General features: G+C 53.3%; 1 protein-coding gene across 3 annotated transcripts in view; it reads left to right on the top strand.

Moving 5' to 3' along the window:
- LOC106573460 (CUGBP Elav-like family member 3) overlaps positions 1-21,231 on the top strand; it is an 80,852-nt gene that overhangs the window by 10,135 nt on the left and 49,486 nt on the right. For all 3 annotated transcript variants that reach the window (XR_006760032.1, XM_045699177.1, XM_045699163.1), the window contains exon 4: positions 5,566-5,648. Coding sequence is in view for 2 of the 3 variants with exons in the window: in XM_045699177.1 (XP_045555133.1) it covers positions 5,566-5,648 (83 nt within the window). In the remaining variant the exon portion in view is untranslated. The remainder of the gene's footprint in view (positions 1-5,565; positions 5,649-21,231) is intronic.

Raw genomic sequence — 21,231 nt, 5'->3', positions numbered from 1 at the left:
GGGTAGGAGAGAGAGATAAATATAAGCAGATTGACTGTTCAGTGTGTGTGTTCTGTCTGCATGAACCTGTGTGTCTGTCCATCTGCCCAGGAGTGTCACAGGCTGGCTCGAGGAACAGGAGAGGTAGAGTCAGGCGCAGGAGACAGAGAGAGTTCGTGACCACACTTCTTTATTGGAAGCACTGTACGTGGTCGACAAAGTATAGGGGCGCAGCCCTGAAAGATTCTGCGGTGGTGTACACAAACAAAATAAACCACTGGCAGAAGGAAAAAACTCAGTACACATTCTTTACGAACACAAAAAACCCGGACAAGCAACACAATCACGTACAACCACACACATCCTACGCTAACCTAAATAACCCCCCCTTACTAATGACTAACCCAAAACAGGTGCGTGCCTACCTAGACCTAACCAAACGAAAGTGAAACAAAAAGGGATCGATGGTAGCTAGTAGGCCGGCGACGACGACCGCCGAGCTCCGCCCGGCCGAGGAGGGGCGCCACCATCCGTCACTGTCGTGACAGTACTCCCCCCCTGACGCGCGGCTCCCGCAGCGCGTCGACGCCGGCCTCGAGGACGCCCCGGAGGGCAAGGCGCAGGGCGATCCGGATGGAGGCTGTGGAACTCCCGGATGAGCGCTGGGTCCAGTATGTCCTCCACCGGTACCCAGCACCTCTCCTCCGGGCCGTACCCCTCCCAGTCCACGAGGTACTGCAGGCCCCTCGCCCGGCGTCTGGAGTCCAAGATGGACCGGACTGTGTACGCCGGGGGCCCCCCGATGTCCAGGGGGGGTGGAGGGACCTCCCGTACCTCATTTTCCTGCAGCGGACCAGCTACCACCGGCCTGAGGAGAGACACATGAAACGAGGGGTTAATGCGATAATAAGAAGGAAGTTGTAATCTGTAACACACCTCGTTTATTCTCCTCAGGACTTTAAATGGCCCCACAAACCGCGGACCCAGCTTCCGGCAGGGCAGGCGGAGGGGCAGGTTCCGGGTCGAGAGCCAGACTCTCTCCCCTGGGGTGAACACGGGGGCCTCGCTGCGGTGCCGGTCAGCGCTCGCTTTTTGTCGCTCCCTGGTTCGTTCCAGGGATTCCTGCACAGCGTTCCAGGTCTCCCTTGAGCGCTGAACCCATTCCTCCACCGCAGGGGCCTCCGTCTGGCTCTGATGCCATGGCCCCAGGACCGGCTGATAACCCAACACACATTGGAATGGTGATATGTTGGTGGAGGAGTGGCGCAAAGAGTTCTGAGCCATTTCGGCCCATGGCACGAACCTTGCCCACTCCCCTGGCCGGTCCTGGCAGTAGGACCGCAGGAACCTGCCCACCTCCTGGTTTACCCTTTCCACCTGCCCATTACTTTCGGGGTGAAACCCCGAGGTCAGACTGACCGAAACCCCCAGTCGCTCCATAAACGCCCGCCACACTCGGGACGTGAACTGGGGGCCTCGATCTGAGACGATATCCTCGGGCACCCCGTAGTGCCGGAAGACGTGGGTGAATAAGGCTTCCGCGGTCTGCAGGGCCGTAGGAAGACCGGGTAACGGAAGCAGACGGCAGGACTTAGAAAACCGGTCCACAACGACCAGGATCGTAGTGTTGCCCTGAGACGGCGGGAGATCGGTCAAGAAATCCACCGCCAGGTGGGACCATGGTCGTTGTGGAACCGGGAGGGGTTGTAATTTCCCTCTAGGCAGGTGCCTGGGAGCCTTACTCTGAGCGCACACCGAACAGGAGGAGACATAGTGCCTCACGTCCCTCACCAAGGTGGGCCACCAGTATCTCCCACTAAGACCACGCACTGTCCGCTCAACCCCTGGGTGACCCGAGGAGGGAAGCGTGTGAGCCCATCGAATCAGCCGATCGCGAACATCGAGCGGAACGTACTTACGACCCACTGGACACTGCGGAGGAGTAGGCTCCGTCCGTAACGCCCGCTCGATGTCCGCGTCCACCTCCCAGACCACCGGTGCCACCAGGCAGGAGGCTGGAAGTATGGGAGTAGGATCGGTGGACCGTTCCTCGGCGTCATGGAGACGAGACAGTGCGTCGGCCTTAGTGTTCCGGGAACCAGGGATATACGAGATGTTAAACCGAAATCTCGTAAAGAACATCGCCCACCTGGCTTGACGCGGGTTCAGTCTCCTCGCCGCCCGGATGTACTCCAGATTGCGGTGGTCAGTCCAGATGAGAAAAGGGTGACGTGCCCCCTCAAGCCAATGTCTCCACACCTTCAGGGCTCTGACCACAGCCAACAGCTCCCTGTCCCCCACATCATAGTTACGCTCCGCCGGACTCAACTTCCTAGAGAAGAAGGCGCAGGGGCGGAGCTTTGGGGGGGCGCCCGAGCGCTGGGACAGCACGGCTCCTACCCCAGCCCCGGACGCGTCCACCTCCACTATGAAGGGCAAAGAGGGGTCCGGGTGCGCCAGCACCGGAGCGTCGGTGAACAAAACCTTCAGACGACTAAAGGCCCTGTCCGCCTCCGCGGACCACTGCAACCGCACCGGGCCCCCCTTCAACAGTGAGGTAATGGGAGCCGCCACCTGCCCAAAGCCCCGGATAAACCTCCGGTAGTAATTGGCAAATCCCAAAAACCGCTGCACCTCCTTCACCGTGGTGGGAGTCGGCCAATTACGCACGGCTGAGACGCGGTCACATTCCATCACTACCCCTGATGAGGAAATGCGATACCCCAAGAAAGAGACGGCTGGTTTGGAAAACTCAAATTTCTCAGCCTTGACGTATAGGTCATGCTCCACCAGTCGCCCAAGCACTTTGCGCACCAGAGACACATGCTCGGCGCGTGTAGCGGAGTAGACCAGAATGTCATCGATGTACACCACTGCACCCTGACCGAGCAGGTCCCGGAGAATCTCGTCCACAAAGGATTGAAAGACTGCGGGAGCATTCTTTAACCCATACGGCATGACGAGGTACTCATAATGGCCAGATGTGGTACTAAATGCCGTTTTCCACTCGTCCCCTCCTCGGATACGCACCAGATTATATGCGCTCCTGAGATCCAATTTCGTGAAGAAGCGCGCCCCGTGAAATGACTCCATCGCCGAGGCGATGAGAGGTAGTGGGTAACTGAAACCCACTGTGATGGCATTTAGACCTCTATAGTCAATGCACGGGCGCAGACCTCCCTCCTTCTTCTTCACGAAAAAGAAGCTCGAGGAGACGGGTGAGTGAGATGGCCGAATGTATCCCTGCCTCAAGGACTCAGTGACGTATGTCTCCATAGCCGCTGTTTCCTCCTGAGACAGGGGATAAACGTGACTACGAGGAAGGGCAGCGCCCACCTGGAGGTTTATCGCACAGTCTCCTCGTCGATGAGGTGGTAATTGGGTCGCCTTCGTTTTACTGAAGGCGATAGCCAAATCGGCATACTCTGAGGGAATGTGCACGGTGGAGACTTGGTCTGGACTCTCCACCGTTGTCGCACCGATGGAAACTTCTATGCACCTGCCCGAGCACTCATTTGACCACCCCTTAAGAGCCCTCTGTCCCCACGAAATCTTAGGGTTGTGAGTGGCTAGCCAGGGAATCCCTAGAACCACTGGAAATGCTGGGGAATCGATGAGGAAAAGACTAATCCGCTCCTCATGACCCCCCCGCATTACCATAACCAGAGGCACAGTGACCTCCCTGACCAGCCCTGACCCTAGTGGTCGACTGTCTAGGGCGTGCACGGGGAAGAGTTGGTCCAACTGGACCAGGGGAATCCCTAACTTAGCCGCGACCCCACGGTCCATAAAACTCCCTGCTGCGCCTGAATCGACTAGCGCCTTAAACCGGGAGTGAGGGGTGAAACCAGGAAAGGACACTGACACATACATGTGACGGACAGGGGGGTCTGGGTGAGGCTGGTGCTGACTCACCTGAGGTGTCAAAGGAGCGCTCTGCCTGCCTTCTGGACTCCTAGGGGAGTCTCCCCAGCACCGGTCCACAGTGTGCCCTCTGCGACCACATGAGGTGCAGGAGCGACCTTCCCCTCCAGTCTTCCTGGCTGCTGCCCCCCCTATCTCCATAGGCGTGGGAGCAGGAGGGCTGGAGGGTGGAATGAGCAGGGCCCGGGTCGGACGTCCGCGGGCGGCCAGCAGATTGTCCAGTCGGATGGACCGATCCACCAGTTGGTCCAGTGTGTGGGTCGTGTCCCGACAGGCTAATTCCCGGCGGACGTCCTCCCTCAAACTACAACGGTAGTGATCTATAAGGGCCCTCTCATTCCACCCCTGCTCCCGCGGCCAGGGTCCGGAACTCGAGAGCGAAATCCTGCGCGCTCCTCGTCTCCTGCCTCAGGTGAAACAGCCGCTCACCCGCCGCTCTCCCCTCCGGGGGATGATCGAATACTGCCCGAAAGCGGCGGGTGAACTCTGGGTAGTTGTCCCTGGCTGAGTCCGGACTGTCCCACACGGCGTTTGCCCATTCCAGGGCCTTACCCGTGAGGCAGGAGACGAGGACGCTGACGCTCTCCTCCCCCGAGGGAGAGGGACGAACGGTCGCCAGGTATAACTCCAACTGGAGTAAGAAGCCCTTACACCCAGCGGCCGTTCCATTGTACTCCCTGGGGGGAGCGAGTTTCACCCCACTGGTACTGGGTGCTGTGGGTGCTGGTGGGGGCGCAGGCTGTTGGCCTGCCGCGTTCAGGGGGCCGAGAGCGCGTCGGTCCCAGCTCTCCAGGCGCGCCAACACCTGATCCATGGCGTTCCCCAGCCGGTGGAGCAGGGTGGAGTGTTGGTCGACGGTTTCCTCCATGGACATGGCTGGCGCTGAAGCTCCTGCTGACTCCATTAAGTTTTGGTACGTGATTTCTGTCACGGGCTGGCTCGAGGAACAGGAGAGGTAGAGTCAGGCGCAGGAGACAGAGAGAGTTCGTGACCACACTTCTTTATTGGAAGCACTGTACGTGGTCGACAAAGTATAGGGGCGCAGCCCTGAAAGATTCTGCGGTGGTGTACACAAACAAAATAAACCACTGGCAGAAGGAAAAACTCAGTACACGTTCTTTACGAACACAAAAAACCCGGACAAGCAACACAATCACGTACAACCACATACATCCTACGCTAACCTAAATAACCCCCCCTTACTAATGACTAACCCAAAACAGGTGCGTGCCTACCTAGACCTAACCAAACGAAAGTGAAACAAAAAGGGATCGATGGTAGCTAGTAGGCCGGCGACGACGACCGCCGAGCTCCGCCCGGCCGAGGAGGGGCGCCACCATCCGTCACTGTCGTGACAAGGAGGCTCCATCCACAATAGTTATGTTATTCTCACATATCTGAAGAATATGTAGAACCTCACCCTGAAGAAGGCCCGGTGATGCCAGAACCTTGGTGTTTTTCTACCCAATAAATGACTGGGAGGTCATACATATGGACTCTCTTTGTTTTTATATTCTCACATATCTAACAAACAAAGATGACATCATCAACTATCTCATCATCTTTCTCTCCTCCCTCTTGTTACCTTTCTTCCCTCCTCTCTTTCTCTTTCTCCTTTTTGCTCTCTCTCTCTCTCTCTCTCTCTCTCTCTCTCTGTCTCAGGATGTGCATTCCTGACATACTGTGCGAGGGAGTCAGCGCTGAAGGCCCAGAGTGCTTTGCATGAGCAGAAGACGCTACCGGGGGTGAGTACAAGTCATATGACACACACACACACACACACACACACACACACACACACACACAGACAGACAGAGACAGACAGACAGACAGACAGACAGACAGACAGACAGACAGACAGACAGACAGACAGACAGACAGACAGACAGACAGACAGACAGACAGACAGACAGACAGACAGACAGACAGACAGACAGACAGACAGACAGGAGCCCATTGTGTTGTATCTACTCTCTCGTTGGCCCTGCAGGAGTACTTCTAGACTAGACCATCTCACTAATTAATTGTCCCATCCTTCTTTGTCTTGTTCTACTCTCCAGTGGGGTAGTGTAACTCTGCCAGGGTTAGGGCACTGTTCATTAAACATGGGACACTATAGTATGATCTCTCTCTCTCTCTCCGTCTATCTCTGTTGCTCTGTCTCTATCTGTCCGCCTCTCTAAGTCTCTGTATCTCTCTCGCTGTGTCTTTCTCTTTCTCTCTTGCATGTCTCTCTCTGTCTGTCAGTGTGTGTCCTATACATTCAGCATTTCCCTGCATGCATCTTTATGACTCCTTCTTTCTCTGCATGTCTCATCCTCTCTCTCTCTCTCTCCGCTCTCTCTCGCTCTCTCTCTGTCTCTCTGTCTCTCTTTCTCCTCCTCTCTCTCTGTCTCTCTCTCTCTCTCTCTCTCTCTCTGTCTCTCTTTCTCCTCCTCTCTCTCTGTCTCTCTGTCTCTCTTTTTCCTCCTCTCTATCTGTCTCTCTCTCTGTCTCTCTCTCTGTCTCTCTCTCTGTATCTCTGTCTGTCTGTCTGTCTGTCTGTCTGTCTGTCTGTCTGTCTGTCTGTCTGTCTGTCTGTCTGTCTGTCTGTCTGTCTCTCTCTCTGTCTCTCTCTCTCTCTCTCTCTGTATCTCTCTCTCTCCTTGCCCTCTGTTTTCTCCTCTCTATCATTCAATCCCTTGTTCTTTCTTTCCACGCTCTATATTTCTCCCTCTCCTCTTTCTCTCTTATTTCCACCCCTCCCTCCTCATGCCCTCTGTCTCTCCTCCCTCCCTTCTTCTCTGGCCATCCACCCTCCTCCCACTCTGGAGCAGATTTAGAAATGACCTCAGCTACTGTTTCTCCTTCTCAATAACTCTCTCCATCACCCCACTTCTTCTTTCTCTCTCTTCAAACTCCCTCCATCACCCCATCGTTCTTCAGTTCCTCTCCGTCTCTCTATTCCTGGTAGGACATTATTCAATGGTATTAGCTATTCTTTCTCCATTCGTTTCTACCACTCACTCTTCCCTCTTATGGAGTCTTTTTCTAAGACCTCTCCTCTTCTCAGACCCCCCTTTCAAATTCTTATTTCAGTCATTTATGAGAAAACCTCCCCCCTTTCCTCCCCTATGCCTCCCCCTTTTAATTTACATTTCACAGTGTTTGGTCCCCTCTTCGGACCCCAGGAAGAATAGCTGTCTCCATTGGCATCGGCTGATGGGGATCCCAAGAAAATCATAAATTGTCCCTCCATCCTCTCCTCCATCTCCCCTCCCCCTTTTCCTCTTTCCTCTGATGATCCTTCCCTCTGCTTTCTTCCATCTCTCCACTTCTTTATTAGCTGACTCATTTAACCATCCCACACCTCCAGCCCCTCATCCCCTCATCCTCTCCTCCACTCCTCCCTCTCCACCATTCCTCCCTCTCCTCCACTCCTCCCTCTGCCCTCTCCTCCACTCCTCCCTCTCCTCCACTCCTCCCTCTCTACCACTCCTCCCTGTCCTCCACTCCTCCCTCTCCCCTCTCCTCCACTCCTCCCTCTCCCCTCTCCTCTCCTCCACTCCTCCCTCTCCACCACTCCTCCCTGTCCTCCACTCCTCCACTCCTCCCTCTTCTCCACTCCTCCCTCTCCACCACTCCTCCCTCTCCTCCACTCCTCCCTCTCCTCCACTCCTCCCTCTCCACCACTCCTCCCTCTCCACCACTCCTCCCTCTCCACCATTCCTCCCTCTGCACCACTCCTCCCTCTCCACCACTCCTCCCTCTCCTCCACTCCTCCCTCTCCTCCACTCCTCCCTCTCCACCACTCCTCCCTCTCCACCATTCCTCCCTCTGCACCACTCCTCCCTCGCCACCACTCCTCCCTCTCCACCATTCCTCCCTCTCCACCACTCCTCCCTCTCCTCCACTCCTCCCTCTGCCCTCTCTACCACTCCTCCCTCTCCACCACTCCTCCCTCTCTACCACTCCTCCCTCTGCCCTCTCTACCACTCCTCCCTCTCTACCACTCCTCCCTCTCCCCACTCCTCCCTCTCCACCACTCCTCCCTGTCCTCCACTCCTCCCTCTCCTCTACTCCTCCCACTCCTCCCTGTCCTCCACTCCTCCCTCTCCACCACTCCTCCCTCTCCTCCACTCCTCCCTCTCCACCACTCCTCCCTCTCCACCACTCCTCCCTCTCCTCCACTCCTACCTCTCCACCACTCCTCCCTCTCCACCACTCCTCCCTCTTCACCACTCCTACCTCTCCACCACTCCTCCCTGTCCTCCACTCTCCCCTCTCCACCACTCCTCCCTCTCCACCACTCCTCCCTCTCTACCACTCCTACCTCTCCACCACTCCTCCCTCTCCACCACTCCTCCCTCTCCTCCCCTCCTCCCTCTCCTCCACTCCTCCCTCTCCACCACTCCTCCCTCTCCTCCCCTCCTCCCTCTCCTCCACTCCTCCCTCTCCACCACTCCTCCCTGTCCTCCACTCCTCCCTCTCCCCTCTCCTCCACTCCTCCCTCTCTTCCACTCCTCCCTCTCCCCCACTCCTCCTTCTCCTCCCCTCCTCCCTGTCCTCCACTCCTCCCCTCTCCACCACTCCTCCCTGTCCTCCACTCCTCCCTCTCCCCTCTCCTCCACTCCTCCCTCTCCACCACTCCTCCCTCTCCTCCACTCCTCCCTCTCCACCACTCCTCCCTCTCCTCCACTCCTCCCTCTCCACCACTCCTCCCTGTCCTCCACTCCTCCCTGTCCTCCACTCCTCCCTCTCCCCTCTCCACCACTCCTCCCTTTCCACCACTCCTCCCTCTCCCCCACTCCTCCCTCTCCTCCCCTCCTCCCTCTCCACCACTCCTCCCTCTCTACCACTCCTACCTCTCCACCACTCCTCCCTCTCCACCACTCCTCCCTCTCCTCCCCTCCTCCCTCTCCTCCACTCCTCCCTCTCCACCACTCCTCCCTCTCCTCCCCTCCTCCCTCTCCTCCACTCCTCCCTCTCCACCACTCCTCCCTGTCCTCCACTCCTCCCTCTCCCCTCTCCTCCACTCCTCCCTCTCTTCCACTCCTCCCTCTCCCCCCACTCCTCCTTCTCCTCCCCTCCTCCCTGTCCTCCACTCCTCCCTCTCCACCACTCCTCCCTGTCCTCCACTCCTCCCTCTCCCCTCTCCTCCACTCCTCCCCTCTCCACCACTCCTCCCTCTCTTCCACTCCTCCCTCTCCTCCACTCCTCCCTCTCCACCACTCCTCCCTGTCCTCCACTCCTCCCTGTCCTCCACTCCTCCCTCTCCCCTCTCCACCACTCCTCCCCTCTCCACCACTCCTCCCTCTCCCCCACTCCTCCCTCTCCTCCCCTCCTCCCTCTCCTCCACTCCTCCCTCTCCACTACTCCTCCCTCTCCACCACTCCTCCCTCTCCTCCATTCCTCCCTCTCCTCCCCTCCTCCCTCTCCTTCCCTCCTCCCTCTCCTCCACTCCTCCCTCTCCACTACTCCTCCCTCTCCACCACTCCTCCCTCTCCTCCATTCCTCCCTCTCCTCCCCTCTCCCCTCTCCTCCCCTCCTCCCTCTCCTCCACTCCTCCCTCTCCTCCCCTCTCCCCTCTCCTCCCCTCCTCCCTCTCCACCACTCCTCCCTCATTCCACTTGTTAAGCTAGATGATTAGTTTCTTACTAACTCATTTTTATACTCAGGTTTTGTGTGTGTGTGTGTGTGTGTGTGTGTGTGTGTGTGTGTGTGTGTGTGTGTGTGTGTGTGTGTGTGTGTGCGTAGGGTTCTATCTTGGGGTCATAATTATGGGCGGTAGTGAAATTTCAGTCACGCTGGGTTGCTATTATGACTGCACACACACACACACACACACACACACACACACACACACACACACACACACACACACACACACACACAATATTAAAACCATGCCAAGCACTTACAGTGTGTGTCTGGAGTCTGGAGCTGAGAAGTGTCCCGCTGCCCCCGCCACTCACACAACAGATTTAACGCTGATTTAACGGTTGGAATAAGACGGTAAACGAACGGAGAGATGGGCAGTCAAAAAAGAGGAACAGAGAAGTGGAGGGAGGAGTGGGACAGAGAGGGAGCGTATAAACTCAGAGAGGAATGAGGCAGGAAGAGAGGGATGAAGAGGAAAGAGTAGGGTCTCGTCTGGAGTAGAGAAACAGAGAAAGAGGAGATAAATAGTTATCCGGTGATGGAAGCAAGGAGAGACAGAGAGCATCAAATCAAATCAAACTTTATTTGTCACATGCGCCAAAAACCACAGTGTCACGTCCTGACCAGTAAAAGGGGTTATTTGTTATTGTAGTTTGGTCAGGACGTGGCAGGGGGTGTTTGTTTTATGTGGTTCAGGGTGTGTTTTGTGTATGTTTTTAGGTTTTTCTGTATTTGATTTATTAGTCCGGGGTTTGTTAGTCATTGTTCTATGTTAGTATATTTCTATGTTCTATCTAGTCTTTTGTAGTTCTATGTTTAGTTAATTGGGGTTGGACCTTCAATTGGAGGCAGCTGGTTATTGTTGCCTCTGATTGAGGGTCCTATAATTAGGAGTTTGTTTTTCATGGGGTTTTGTGGGAGATTGTTCTTGTTTAGCTGTTTGCCTGACGAGACTGTCAAGTTCGTTTGTGTTTTGTATACGTTTTATGTGTTTTCCTTCTTCACCTAATAAAAAGAAGATGAGTGTACATTTCCCCGCTGCGTCTTGGTCTACACCCTACGACACCCGTGACACACAGGTGTAGACCTTACAGTGAAATGCTTACTTACAAGCCCTTAACCAACAGTGCAGTTCAAGAAGTGTTTAGAAAATGTTTAATAATAAACTAAAGTAAAAAATTATAAAAAGTAACACAATAACATAACAATAACGAGGCTATATACAGGGGGTACCAGTACCGAGTGAGTGTGCGGGGGTACAGGTTAGAGGTCATTTTGTACATGTAGGTAGGGGTGAAGTGACTATTCATAGATGATAAACAGCATGTAGCAGCAGTGTACAAAACAAATGGAGGGGGAGGTGTGTCAATGTAAATGGTCTGGTGGCCATTTGATAAATTCTTCAGCAGTCTTATGGCTTGGGGGTAGAAGCTGTTAAGGAGCCTTTTGGTCCTAGACTTGGCGCTCCGGTACCGCTTGCCGTGTGGTAGCAGAGAAAACAGTCTATGACTTGGGTGACTGGAGTCTCTAACAATTATATGGGCTTTCCTCTGACACCGCTTATTATATAGGTCCTGGATTGCAGGAAGCTTGGCCCCAGTGATGTACTGGGCCATACGCACTACCCTCTGTAGCGCCTTACGGTCAGATGCCGAGCAGTTGCCATACCAGGCGGTGATACAACCAGTCAGGATGCTCTCGATGGTGCAGCTATAGAACTTATTGAGGATCTGGGGTCCCATGTCAAATGTTTTCAGTCTCCTGAGGGGGAAAAGGTGATGCGGTGCCCTCTTCACGACTGTCTTGGTGTGTTTGGACCATGATAGATCGTTGGTGATGTGGACAGCAAGGAACTTGAAACTCTCGACCTGCTCCACTACAGCCCCGTCGATGTGAATTGGGGCTGTCTTTTCCTGTAGTCCACGATCAGCTCCTTAGTCTTGTTCACATTGAGGGAGAGGTTGTTGTTCTGGCACCATACTGCCAGTTCTCTGACCTCCTCCCTATAGGCTGTCTCATCGTTGTCAGTGATCAGGCCTACTGCAAACTTAATGATGTTGTTGTAGTCGTGTTTGGCCACACGGTCGTGGGTGAACAGGGAGTACAGGAGGGGACTAAGTACACACCCCTGAGGGGCCCAATGAGCAAAAGAGGTTGAGAGAGTGAAAGAGAGATGGAGGGACTGAGAGATAAAGAGATGGAGGAAGTGAGAGAGAAAGAGAGATGGAGGGAGTGAGAGAGAGAGAAAGAGAGATGGAGGGTGTGAGAGAGAAAGAGTGATGGGGAGGTGAGAGATGGAGAGATGGAGGGACTGAGAGATAAAGAGATGGAGGAAGTGAGAGAGAAAGCGAGATGGAGGGAGTGAGAGAGAGAGAAAGAGAGATGGAGGGTGTGAGAGAGAAAGAGTGATGGGGAGGTGAGAGATGGAGAGATGGAGGGTGTGAGAGAGAAAGAGAGATGGAGGGTGTGAGAGAGAAAGAGAGATGGAGGGAGTGAGAGAGAAAGAGAGATGGAGGGTGTGAGAGAGAAAGAGAGATGGAGGGAGTGAGAGAGAAAGAGAGATGGAGGGAGTGAGAGAGAAAGAGAGATGGAGGGAGTGAGAGAGAGAGAGACAGGGAACAACAAGCACTACACACACCCTATCCCTGTCTCTCCTCTCCTCTCCTCTCCTCTCCTCTCCTCTCCTCTCCTCTCCTCTCCTCTCCCTATGTCAATCTGTCTAGCTCCCTAACTCCTCATGAACATCACTTTGCATGAAAGTGTCTCAGCATTTATAAACACTTATAAACACTTACCTGTTAGACTTGTTGAGGCCAGTGGGCTGACCACAGCGTGTTCATGGAGTTAGAGGTTAGAGGTCAATCTGTAGTCAGCGTGGCGGAGGGGGCTCTGTGTCAGTCAGACAAAATAGGCTTCTGCAACTTCTTTCCCTTCTATAGCACGCACACACACACACACACACACACACACACACACACACACACACACACACACACACACACACACACACACACACACACACACACACACACACACACACACAAATCTCCATACCACTATCCTGATCTCTTTTATCACTATTCTCTCTCTGTACCCCTCCTTCTCTCTCTGTACCCCTCCTTCTCTCTCTGTACCCCTCCTTCTCTCTCTGTACACCTCCTTCTCTCTCTGTACACCTCCTTCTCTCTCTGTACGCCTCCTTCTCTCTCTGTACCCCTCCTTCTCTCTCTGTACCCCTCCTTCTCTCTCTGTACCCCTCCTTCTCTCTCTGTACACCTCCTTCTCTCTCTGTACACCTCCTTCTCTCTCTGTACGCCTCTTTCTCTCTCTGTACCCCTCCTCTCTCTCTGTACCCCTCCTTCTCTCTCTGTACCCCTCCTTCTCTCTTTGTACCCCTCCTTCTCTCTCTGTACCCCTCCTTCTCTCTCTGTACCCCTCCTTCTCTCTCTGTACCCCTCCTTCTCTCTCTGTACCCCTCCTTCTCTCTCTGTACCCCTCCTTCTCTCTATGTACCCCTCCTTCTCTCTCTGTACACCTCCTCTCTCTGTACGCCTCCTTCTCTCTCTGTACCCCTCCTCTCTCTCTGTACCCCTCCTTCTCTCTCTGTACGCCTCCTTCTCTCTCTGTACCCCTCCTCTCTCTCTGTACACCTCTTTCTCTCTCTGTCACCCTCCTTCTCTCTCTGTACCCCTCCATCCCTCTCTGTACCCCTATTTCTCCCTCTGTACCCCTCCTCTCTCTCTGCACCCCTCCTTCTCTCTCTGTACCCCTCCTCTCTCTCTGTACCCCTCTTTATCGCTCTGTACCCAACCTTTTCTCTCTGTACCCCTCCATCTCTCTCTGTACCCCTATTTTTCTCTCTCTACCCCTCAATCTCTCTCTGTACCCCCCTTTCTCTCTCTACCCCTGCTTCTCTCTCTGTACCCGTCCTTCTCTCTCTGTTCCCCTCCTACTCTCTCTGTACACCTCTTTCTCTCTCTGTTCCGCTCCTACTCTCTCTGTACACCTCTTTCTCTCTCTGTCACCCTCCTTCTCTCTCTGTACCCCTCCATCTCTCTCTGTACTCATATTTCTCTCTCTGTACCCCTCCTCTCTCTCTGTACCCCTCCAACTCTCGATGTACCCCTCCTTCTCTCTCTGTACCCCTCCTTCTCTCTCTGTACCTCTCCATCTCTCTCTGTACCCCTCTTTCTCTCCGTACCCCTTCTCTCTCTGTACCCCTCTTTCTCTCTCTGTACCCCTCCTTCTCTCTATGTACCTGTCCTTCTCTCTCTGTACCCCTCCAGCTCTCTCTGTACCCCTCAAGCTCTCTGTAACCCTCCTTCTCTCTCTGTACCCATCTTTCTCTCTCTGTACCCCCCTTCTCTCTCTGTAACCTCCTTCTCTCTCTGTATCCCTCCTTCTCTCTCTGTAACCTTCCTTCTCTCTCTGTACCCCTCCTTCTCTCTCTGTACCCCATCTCTCTCTGTACCCCTCCTTCTCTCTCTGTACCCTTCGATCTCTCTCTGTACCCCTCCATCTCTCTCTGTACCCCTATATTTCTCTCTGTACCCCTCCTTCTCTCTCTGTACCTCTCCATCTCTCTCTGTACCCCTCTTTCTCTCTCTGTACCCCTCCTTCTCTCTATGTACCCCTCCTTCTCTCTCTGTACCCGTCCTCTCTCTCTGTACCCCTCATTTCTCTGTACCCCTCCATCTCTCTCTGTACCCCTCTTTCTCTTTACCCCTCCATCTCCCTCTTAACCCCTCCATCTCTCTCTGTACCCCTCCTCCTTCTGTAACCCTCCACCTCAGTCTCCTTCTGTACCTCTCCAGCTCTGTACCCCTCCTTCTCTCTATGTACCCCTCCACTCTCTGTACCCCTCCTTCTCTCTCTGTACCCTCCATCTCTCTCTGTACCCCTCCATCTCTCTCTGTACCCCTATTTTTCTCTCTCTACCCCTCAATCTCTCTCTGTACCCCTTTTTCTCTCTGTACCCCTCCTTCTCTCTCTGTACCCGTCCTTCTCTCTCTGTTCCCCTCCTACTCTCTCTGTACCCCTCCTACTCTCTCTGTACCTCTCCATCTCTCTCTGTACCCCTCTTTCTCTCTGTACCCTTCCTTCTCTCTCTGTACCCCTATTTCTCTCTGTACCCCTCCTCTCTCTCTGCAACCCTCCTTCTCTCTCTGTACCCCTCCTTCTCTCTCTGTACCCCTCCTCTCTATCTGTACCTCTCCATCTCTCTCTGTACCCCTCTTTCTCTCTGTACCCTTCCTTCTCTCTCTGTCCCCTCCATCTCTCTCTGTACCCCTATTTCTCTCTCTATACCTCTCCTCTCTCTCTGCACCCCTCCTTCTCTCTCTGTACCCCTCCTCTTTCTCTGTACCACTCTTTCTTGCTCTGTACCCCTGCTTTTCTCTCTGTATCCTTCCTCCTCTCTCTGTACCCCTCCTTCTCTCTCTGTACCCTTCCTTCTCTCTCTGTACCCCTCCATATCTCTCTGTACCCTTCCTTCTCTCTCTGTACCCTTCCTTATCTCTCTGTACCCCTCCATCTCTCTCGGTACCCCTATTTTTCTCTCTGTACCCCTCCAGCTCTTTCTGTACACCTCTTTCTTGCTCTGTACCCCTCCAGCTCTTTCTGTACACCTCTTTCTCTCTCTGTACCCCTCTTTCTCTCTGTACCCCTCCTTCTCTCTCTGTACCCGTCCTTCTCTCTCTGTACCCCTCCTACTCTCTCTGTACCCCTCCTACTCTCTCTGTACCTCTCCATCTCTCTCTGTACCCCTCTTTCTCTCTGTACCCTTCCTTCTCTCTCTGTACCCCTATTTCTCTCTGTACCCCTCCTCTCTCTCTGCAACCCTCCTTCTCTCTCTGTACCCCTCCTTCTCTCTCTGTACCCCTCCTCTCTATCTGTACCTCTCCATCTCTCTCTGTACCCCTCTTTCTCTCTGTACCCATCCTTCTCTCTCTGTCCCCTCCATCTCTCTCTGTACCCCTATTTCTCTCTCTATACCTCTCCTCTCTCTCTGCACCCCTCCTTCTCTCTCTGTACCCCTCCTCTTTCTCTGTACCACTCTTTCTTGCTCTGTACCCTTGCTTTTCTCTCTGTATCCTTCCTCCTCTCTCTGTACCCCTCCTTCTCTGTCTGTACCCTTCCTTCTCTCTCTGTACCCTTCCTTCTCTCTCTGTACCCCTCCATATCTCTCTGTACCCTTCCTTCTCTCTCTGTACCCTTCCTTATCTCTCTGTACCCCTCCATCTCTCTCGGTACCCCTATTTTTCTCTCTGTACCCCTCCTTCTCTTTCTGTACACCTCTTTCTTGCTCTGTACCCCTTATTTTCTCTCTGTACCCCTCCATCTCTCTCAGTACACCTATTCTTCTCTATGTACCCCTCTTTCTCGCTCTGTACCCCTGCTTTTCTCTCTGTATCCTTCCTTCTCTCTCTGTACCCCTCCTTCTCTCTCTGTACCCTTCCTTCTCTCTCTGTACCCCTCCATATCTCTCTGTACCCTTCCTTCTCTTCCTGTACCCTTCCTTATCTCTCTGTACTCCTCCATCTCTCTCTGTACCCCTATTTTTCTCTCTGTACCCCTCCAGCTCTTTCTGTACACCTCTTTCTCGCTCTGTACCCCTCATTTTCTCTCTGTACCCCTCCATCTCTCTCAGTACACCTATTCTTCTCTCTTAACCCCTCCATCTCTCTCTGTACCCTTCCTCCTTCTGTAACCCTCCATCTCCATATCCTTCTGTACCTCTCCAGCTCTGTACCCCTCCTTCTCTCTATGTACCCCTCCTCTCTCTGTACCCCTCCTTCTCTCTCTGTACCCCTCCTTCTCTCTATGTACCCCTCCTCTCTCTGTACCCCTCCTTCTCTCTCTGTACCCTCCATCTCTCTCTGTACCCCTCCATCTCTCTCTGTACCCCTATTTTTCTCTCTCTACCCCTCAATCTCTCTCTGTACCCCTCCTTCTCTCTCTGTACCCTCCTCTCTCTCTGTACCCCTCCTCTCTCTCTGTACCCCTATTTTTCTCTCTCTACCCCTCAATCTCTCTCTGTACCCCTCTTTCTCTCTGTACCCCTCCTTCTCTCTCTGTACCCATCCTTCTCTCTCTGTTCCCCTCCTACTCTCTCTGTACCCCTCCTACTCTCTCTATACCTCTCCATCTCTCTCTGTACCCCTCTTTCTCTCTGTACCCTTCCTTTCTCTCTGCAACCCTCCTTCTCTCTCTGTACCCCTCCTTCTCTCTCTGTACCCCTCCTCTCTATCTGTACCTCTCCATCTCTCTCTGTACCCCTCTTTCTCTCTGTACCCTTCCTTCTCTCTCTGTCCCCTCCATCTCTCTCTGTACCCCTATTTCTCTCTCTATACCTCTCCTCTCTCTCTGCACCCCTCCTTCTCTCTCTGTACCCCTCCTCTTTCTCTGTACCACTCTGTCTCGCTCTGTACCCCTGCTTTTCTCTCTGTATCCTTCCTTCTCTCTCTGTACCCCTCCTTCTCTCTCTGTACCCTTCCTTCTCTCTCTGTACCCCTCCATATCTCTCTGTACACTTCCTTCTCTCTCTGTACCCTTCCTTATCTCTCTGTACCCCTCCATCTCTCTCGGTACTCCTATTTTTCTCTCTGTACCCCTCCAGCTCTCTCTGTACACCTCTTTCTTGCTCTGTACCCCTTATTTTCTCTCTGTACCCCTCCATCTCTCTCAGTACACCTATTCTTCTCTCTGTACCCCTCTTTCTCGCTCTGTACCCATGCTTTTCGCTCTGTACCCTTCCTTCTCTCTCTGTACCCCTCCATATCTCTCTGTACCCCTCCATCTCTCTCTGTACCCCTATTTTTCTCTCTGTACCCCTCCAGCTCTCTCAGTACACCTATTCTTCTCTCTGTACCCCTCCTTCTCTCTCTGTACCCTTCCTTCTCTCTCTGTACCCCTCCATCTATCTCTGTGCACCTCTCCATCTCTATCTGTACCCCTCCTTCTCTCTCTGTAACCTTCCGTCTCACTCTATACCCCTCTATCTCTCTGAACCCCTCCTTCTCTCTCTGTACCCGTACTTCTGTCTCTGTACCGTTCCTTCTCTCTCTGTACCCCCATCTCTCTCTGTACCCCTCCATCTCTCTCTGTACCCCTATATTTCTCTCTGTACCCCTCCTTCACTCTCTGTAACCTTCCTTCTCTCTCTGTACCCCTCCTTCACTCTCTGTACCGTTCCTTCTCTCTGTACCCCCATCTCTCTCTGTACCCTTCCTTCTCTCTCTGTACCCTTCGATCTCTCTCTGTACCCCTCCATCTCTCTCTGTACCCCTATATTTCTCTCTGTACCCCTCCATCTCTCTCTGTACCGCTCCATCTCTCTCTGTACCCCTCCTTCTCTCTCTGTACCCCTCCTTCTCTCTATGAACCCCTCCTTCTCTCTCTGTACCCCTCCATCTCTCTCTTTACCCCTCCTCTCTCTGTAACCCTCCATCTCATCTCCTTCTGTACCTCTCCATCTCTGTACCCCTCATACTGTCTATGTACCCCTCTCTCTGTACCTCTCCTTCTCTCTCTGTACCCTCCATCTCTCTCTGTATCCATCTTTCTCTCTATGTACCCCTCTCTCTGTACCTCTCCTTCTCTCTCTATACCCTCCATCTCTCTCTGTACCCATCTTTCTCTCTCTGTACCCTCCATCTCTCTCTGTATCCATCTTTCTCTCTATGTACCCCTCTCTCTGTACCTCTCCTTCTCTCTCTATACCCTCCATCTCTCTCTGTACCCATCTTTCTCTCTCTGTAACCCCCTTCTCTCTCTGTACGCCTCCTTTTCTCTCTGTACCCCTCCATCTCCCTCTGTACCCCTCCTTCTCTCTGTACCCCTCCATCTCTATCTGCACCCCTCTTTCTCTCTCTGTACCCCTCCTTCTTTCTCTGTACCCCTCCTTCTCTCTATGTACCCCTCCTTCTCTCTATGTACCCCCTTCGCTCTCTGTACCCCTCCAGCTCTTTCTGTACCCCTCTTTCTCTCTGTACCCCTCTTCTCTCTCTGTTCCTCTCCATCTCTCTCTGTACCCCTCTTTCTCTCTGTACCCCAACTTCTCTCTCTGTACCCCTCCTTCTCTCTATGTACCCCCTTCGCTCTCTGTACCCCTCCAGCTCTTTCTGTACCCCTCTTTCTCTCTGTACCCCTCTTCTCTCTCTGTTCCTCTCCATCTCTCTCTGTACCCCTCTTTCTCTCTGTACCCCTCCTTCTCTCTCTGTACCCCTCCTTCTCTCTATGCGCCCCTCCTTCTCTATCTTTACCCCTCCTCTTTCTCTTTACTCCTCCTTCTTTCTCTGTACCCCTCTTTCTCTCTGTACCTCTCCATCGCTCTCTGTACCCATCCTTCTCTCTATGTACCCCTCCTTCTCTCTCTGTACCCCTACTTCTCTCTCTGTACCCTCCAGCTCTCTCTGTACCCCTCTTTCTCTCTGTACCCCTCCTTCTCTCTCTGTACCCTCCTTCTCTCTCTGTACCCCTCCAGCTCTCTCTGTACCCCTCCAGCTCTCTGTAGCCCTCCTTCTCTCTCTGCACCCCTCTTTCTATCTCTGTACCCCTCCTTCTTTCTCTGTACTCGTCCTTCTCTCTCTGTACCCCCTTCTCTCTCTGTTCCCCTCCTTCTTGCTCTGTACCCCTCCTACTTTCTCTGTACCCCTCCTTCTCTCTCTGTACCCATCTTTCACTCTCTGTACCCCTCCTTCTCTCTCTGTACACCTCTTTCTCTCTCTGTACCCCTCCTCTCTCTGTACCCCTCTTTGTGTCTCTGTACCCCTCTTCCAACACTGTACCTCTCTTTCTCTCTGTACCCCTCCTTTCTCTCTGTACCACTCTTTCTCTCTTGGTACCCATCTTTCTCTCTCAGTACCACTCTTTCTCTCTCTGTACCCCTCCTTCTCTCTATGTACCTTTCCTTCTCTCTATGTACCCCTCCTCTCTCTCTGTACCACTCTTTCTCTATTGGTACCCATCTTTCCCTCTCAGTACCCCTCCTTCTCTCTCTGTACCGCTCCTTCTCTCTATGTACCCCTCCTTCTCTCTCTTTACCCCTCTTTCTCTTTACTCCTCCTTCTTTCTCTGTACCCCTCTTTCTCTCTACCCCTCCATCTCACTCTTTACCCCTCCATCTCTGTCTGTACCCCTCCCTCTCTCTCTGTAACCCTCCATCTCCATCTCCCTCTGTACCTCTCCATCGCTCTCTGTACCCATCCTTCTCTCTATGTACCCCTCCTTCTCTCTCTGTACCCCTACTTCTCTCTCTGTACCCTCCAGCTCTCTCTGTACCCCTCTTTCTCTCTGTACCCCTCCTTCTCTCTCTGTACCCTCCTTCTCTCTCTGTACCCCTCCAGCTCTCTCTGTACCCCTCCAGCTCTCTGTAGCCCTCCTTCTCTCTCTGCACCCCTCTTTCTCTCTCTGTACCCCTCTTTCTTTCTCTGTACTCGTCCTTCTCTCTCTGTACCCCCTTCTCTCTCTGTTCCCCTCCTTCTTGCTCTGTACCCCTCCTACTTTCTCTGTACCCCTCCTTCTCTCTCTGTACCCATCTTTCACTCTCTGTACCCCTCCTTCTCTCTCTGTACACCTCTTTCTCTCTCTGTACCCCTCCTCTCTCTGTACCCCTCTTTGTGTCTCTGTACCCCTCTTCCAACACTGTACCTCTCTTTCTCTCTGTACCCCTCCTTTCTCTCAGTACCACTCTTTCTCTCTCTGTACCCCTCCTTCTCTCTATGTACCTTTCCTTCTCTCTATGTACCCCTCCTCTCTCTCTGTACCACTCTTTCTCTATTGGTACCCATCTTTCCCTCTCAGTACCCCTCTTTCTCTCTCTGTACCCCTCCAGCTCTCTCTATGTACCCCTCCTCTCTCTCTGTACCCCACCATCTCTCTCTGCATCCCTCCTTCTCTCTCTTTACCCCTCCATCTCTTTCTGTACCCCTTTTTCTCTCTGTACCCCTCCTTCTCTCTCTGTAGCTCTCCTTCTCTCTCTGTAACCCTCCAGCTCTCTCGCTACCCTTCTTTCTCTCTCTGTACCCCTCCTTCTCTCTCTGTTCCCGTCCTTATCTCTCTGTACCCGTCCTTATCTCTCTGTACCCGTCCTTCTTTCTCTGTTCCCGTCCTTCTCTCTCTGTACCCCTCCATCTCTCTCGTGCACCTCTTTCTCTCTCTATGTACCCCTCTTTCTCTCTCTGTACCCCTCCAGCTCTCTCTATGTACCCCTCCTCTCTCTCTGTACCCCACCATCTCTCTCTGCATCCCTCCTTCTCTCTCTTTACCCCTCCATCTCTTTCTGTACCCCTTTTTCTCTATGTACCCCTCCTTCTCTCTCTGTAACCTTCCATCTCCCTCTGTTCCCCTCCTCTCTCTGTACCCCTCTTTCTTTCTCTGTACCCTTCCTTCTCTCTCTGTACCCCTCCTCTCTCTCTGTACCCCTCCTCTCTTTCTTTACCCCTCCATCTCTCTCACACACCATTAACCATACTGTTGGGTTCAGCACCCCTCTCTAAATGACTCATCTTAATTCCCTGCAGATTAATATTCCAGTTCCCCATCTCCATCTCTAGCTCTCTTTATCTCTCGCTCTATCTGTCCATCCCTCGCTCTCTCTTCCTGTATATCCTGCCTTATCTCTTTGCCTCATCGTTCTCTTTTGTTCTATGCTCTGCCCATATCTCTCTATCTCCCCACTCTCCCTCT

The sequence above is a fragment of the Salmo salar genome, chromosome ssa02, assembly GCF_905237065.1.
Source record: "Salmo salar chromosome ssa02, Ssal_v3.1, whole genome shotgun sequence".
Classification (NCBI taxonomy): domain Eukaryota; kingdom Metazoa; phylum Chordata; class Actinopteri; order Salmoniformes; family Salmonidae; genus Salmo; species Salmo salar.
Note: the sequence above shows the minus strand (reverse complement) of the source record. Positions and strands in the feature narration are given on the sequence as shown.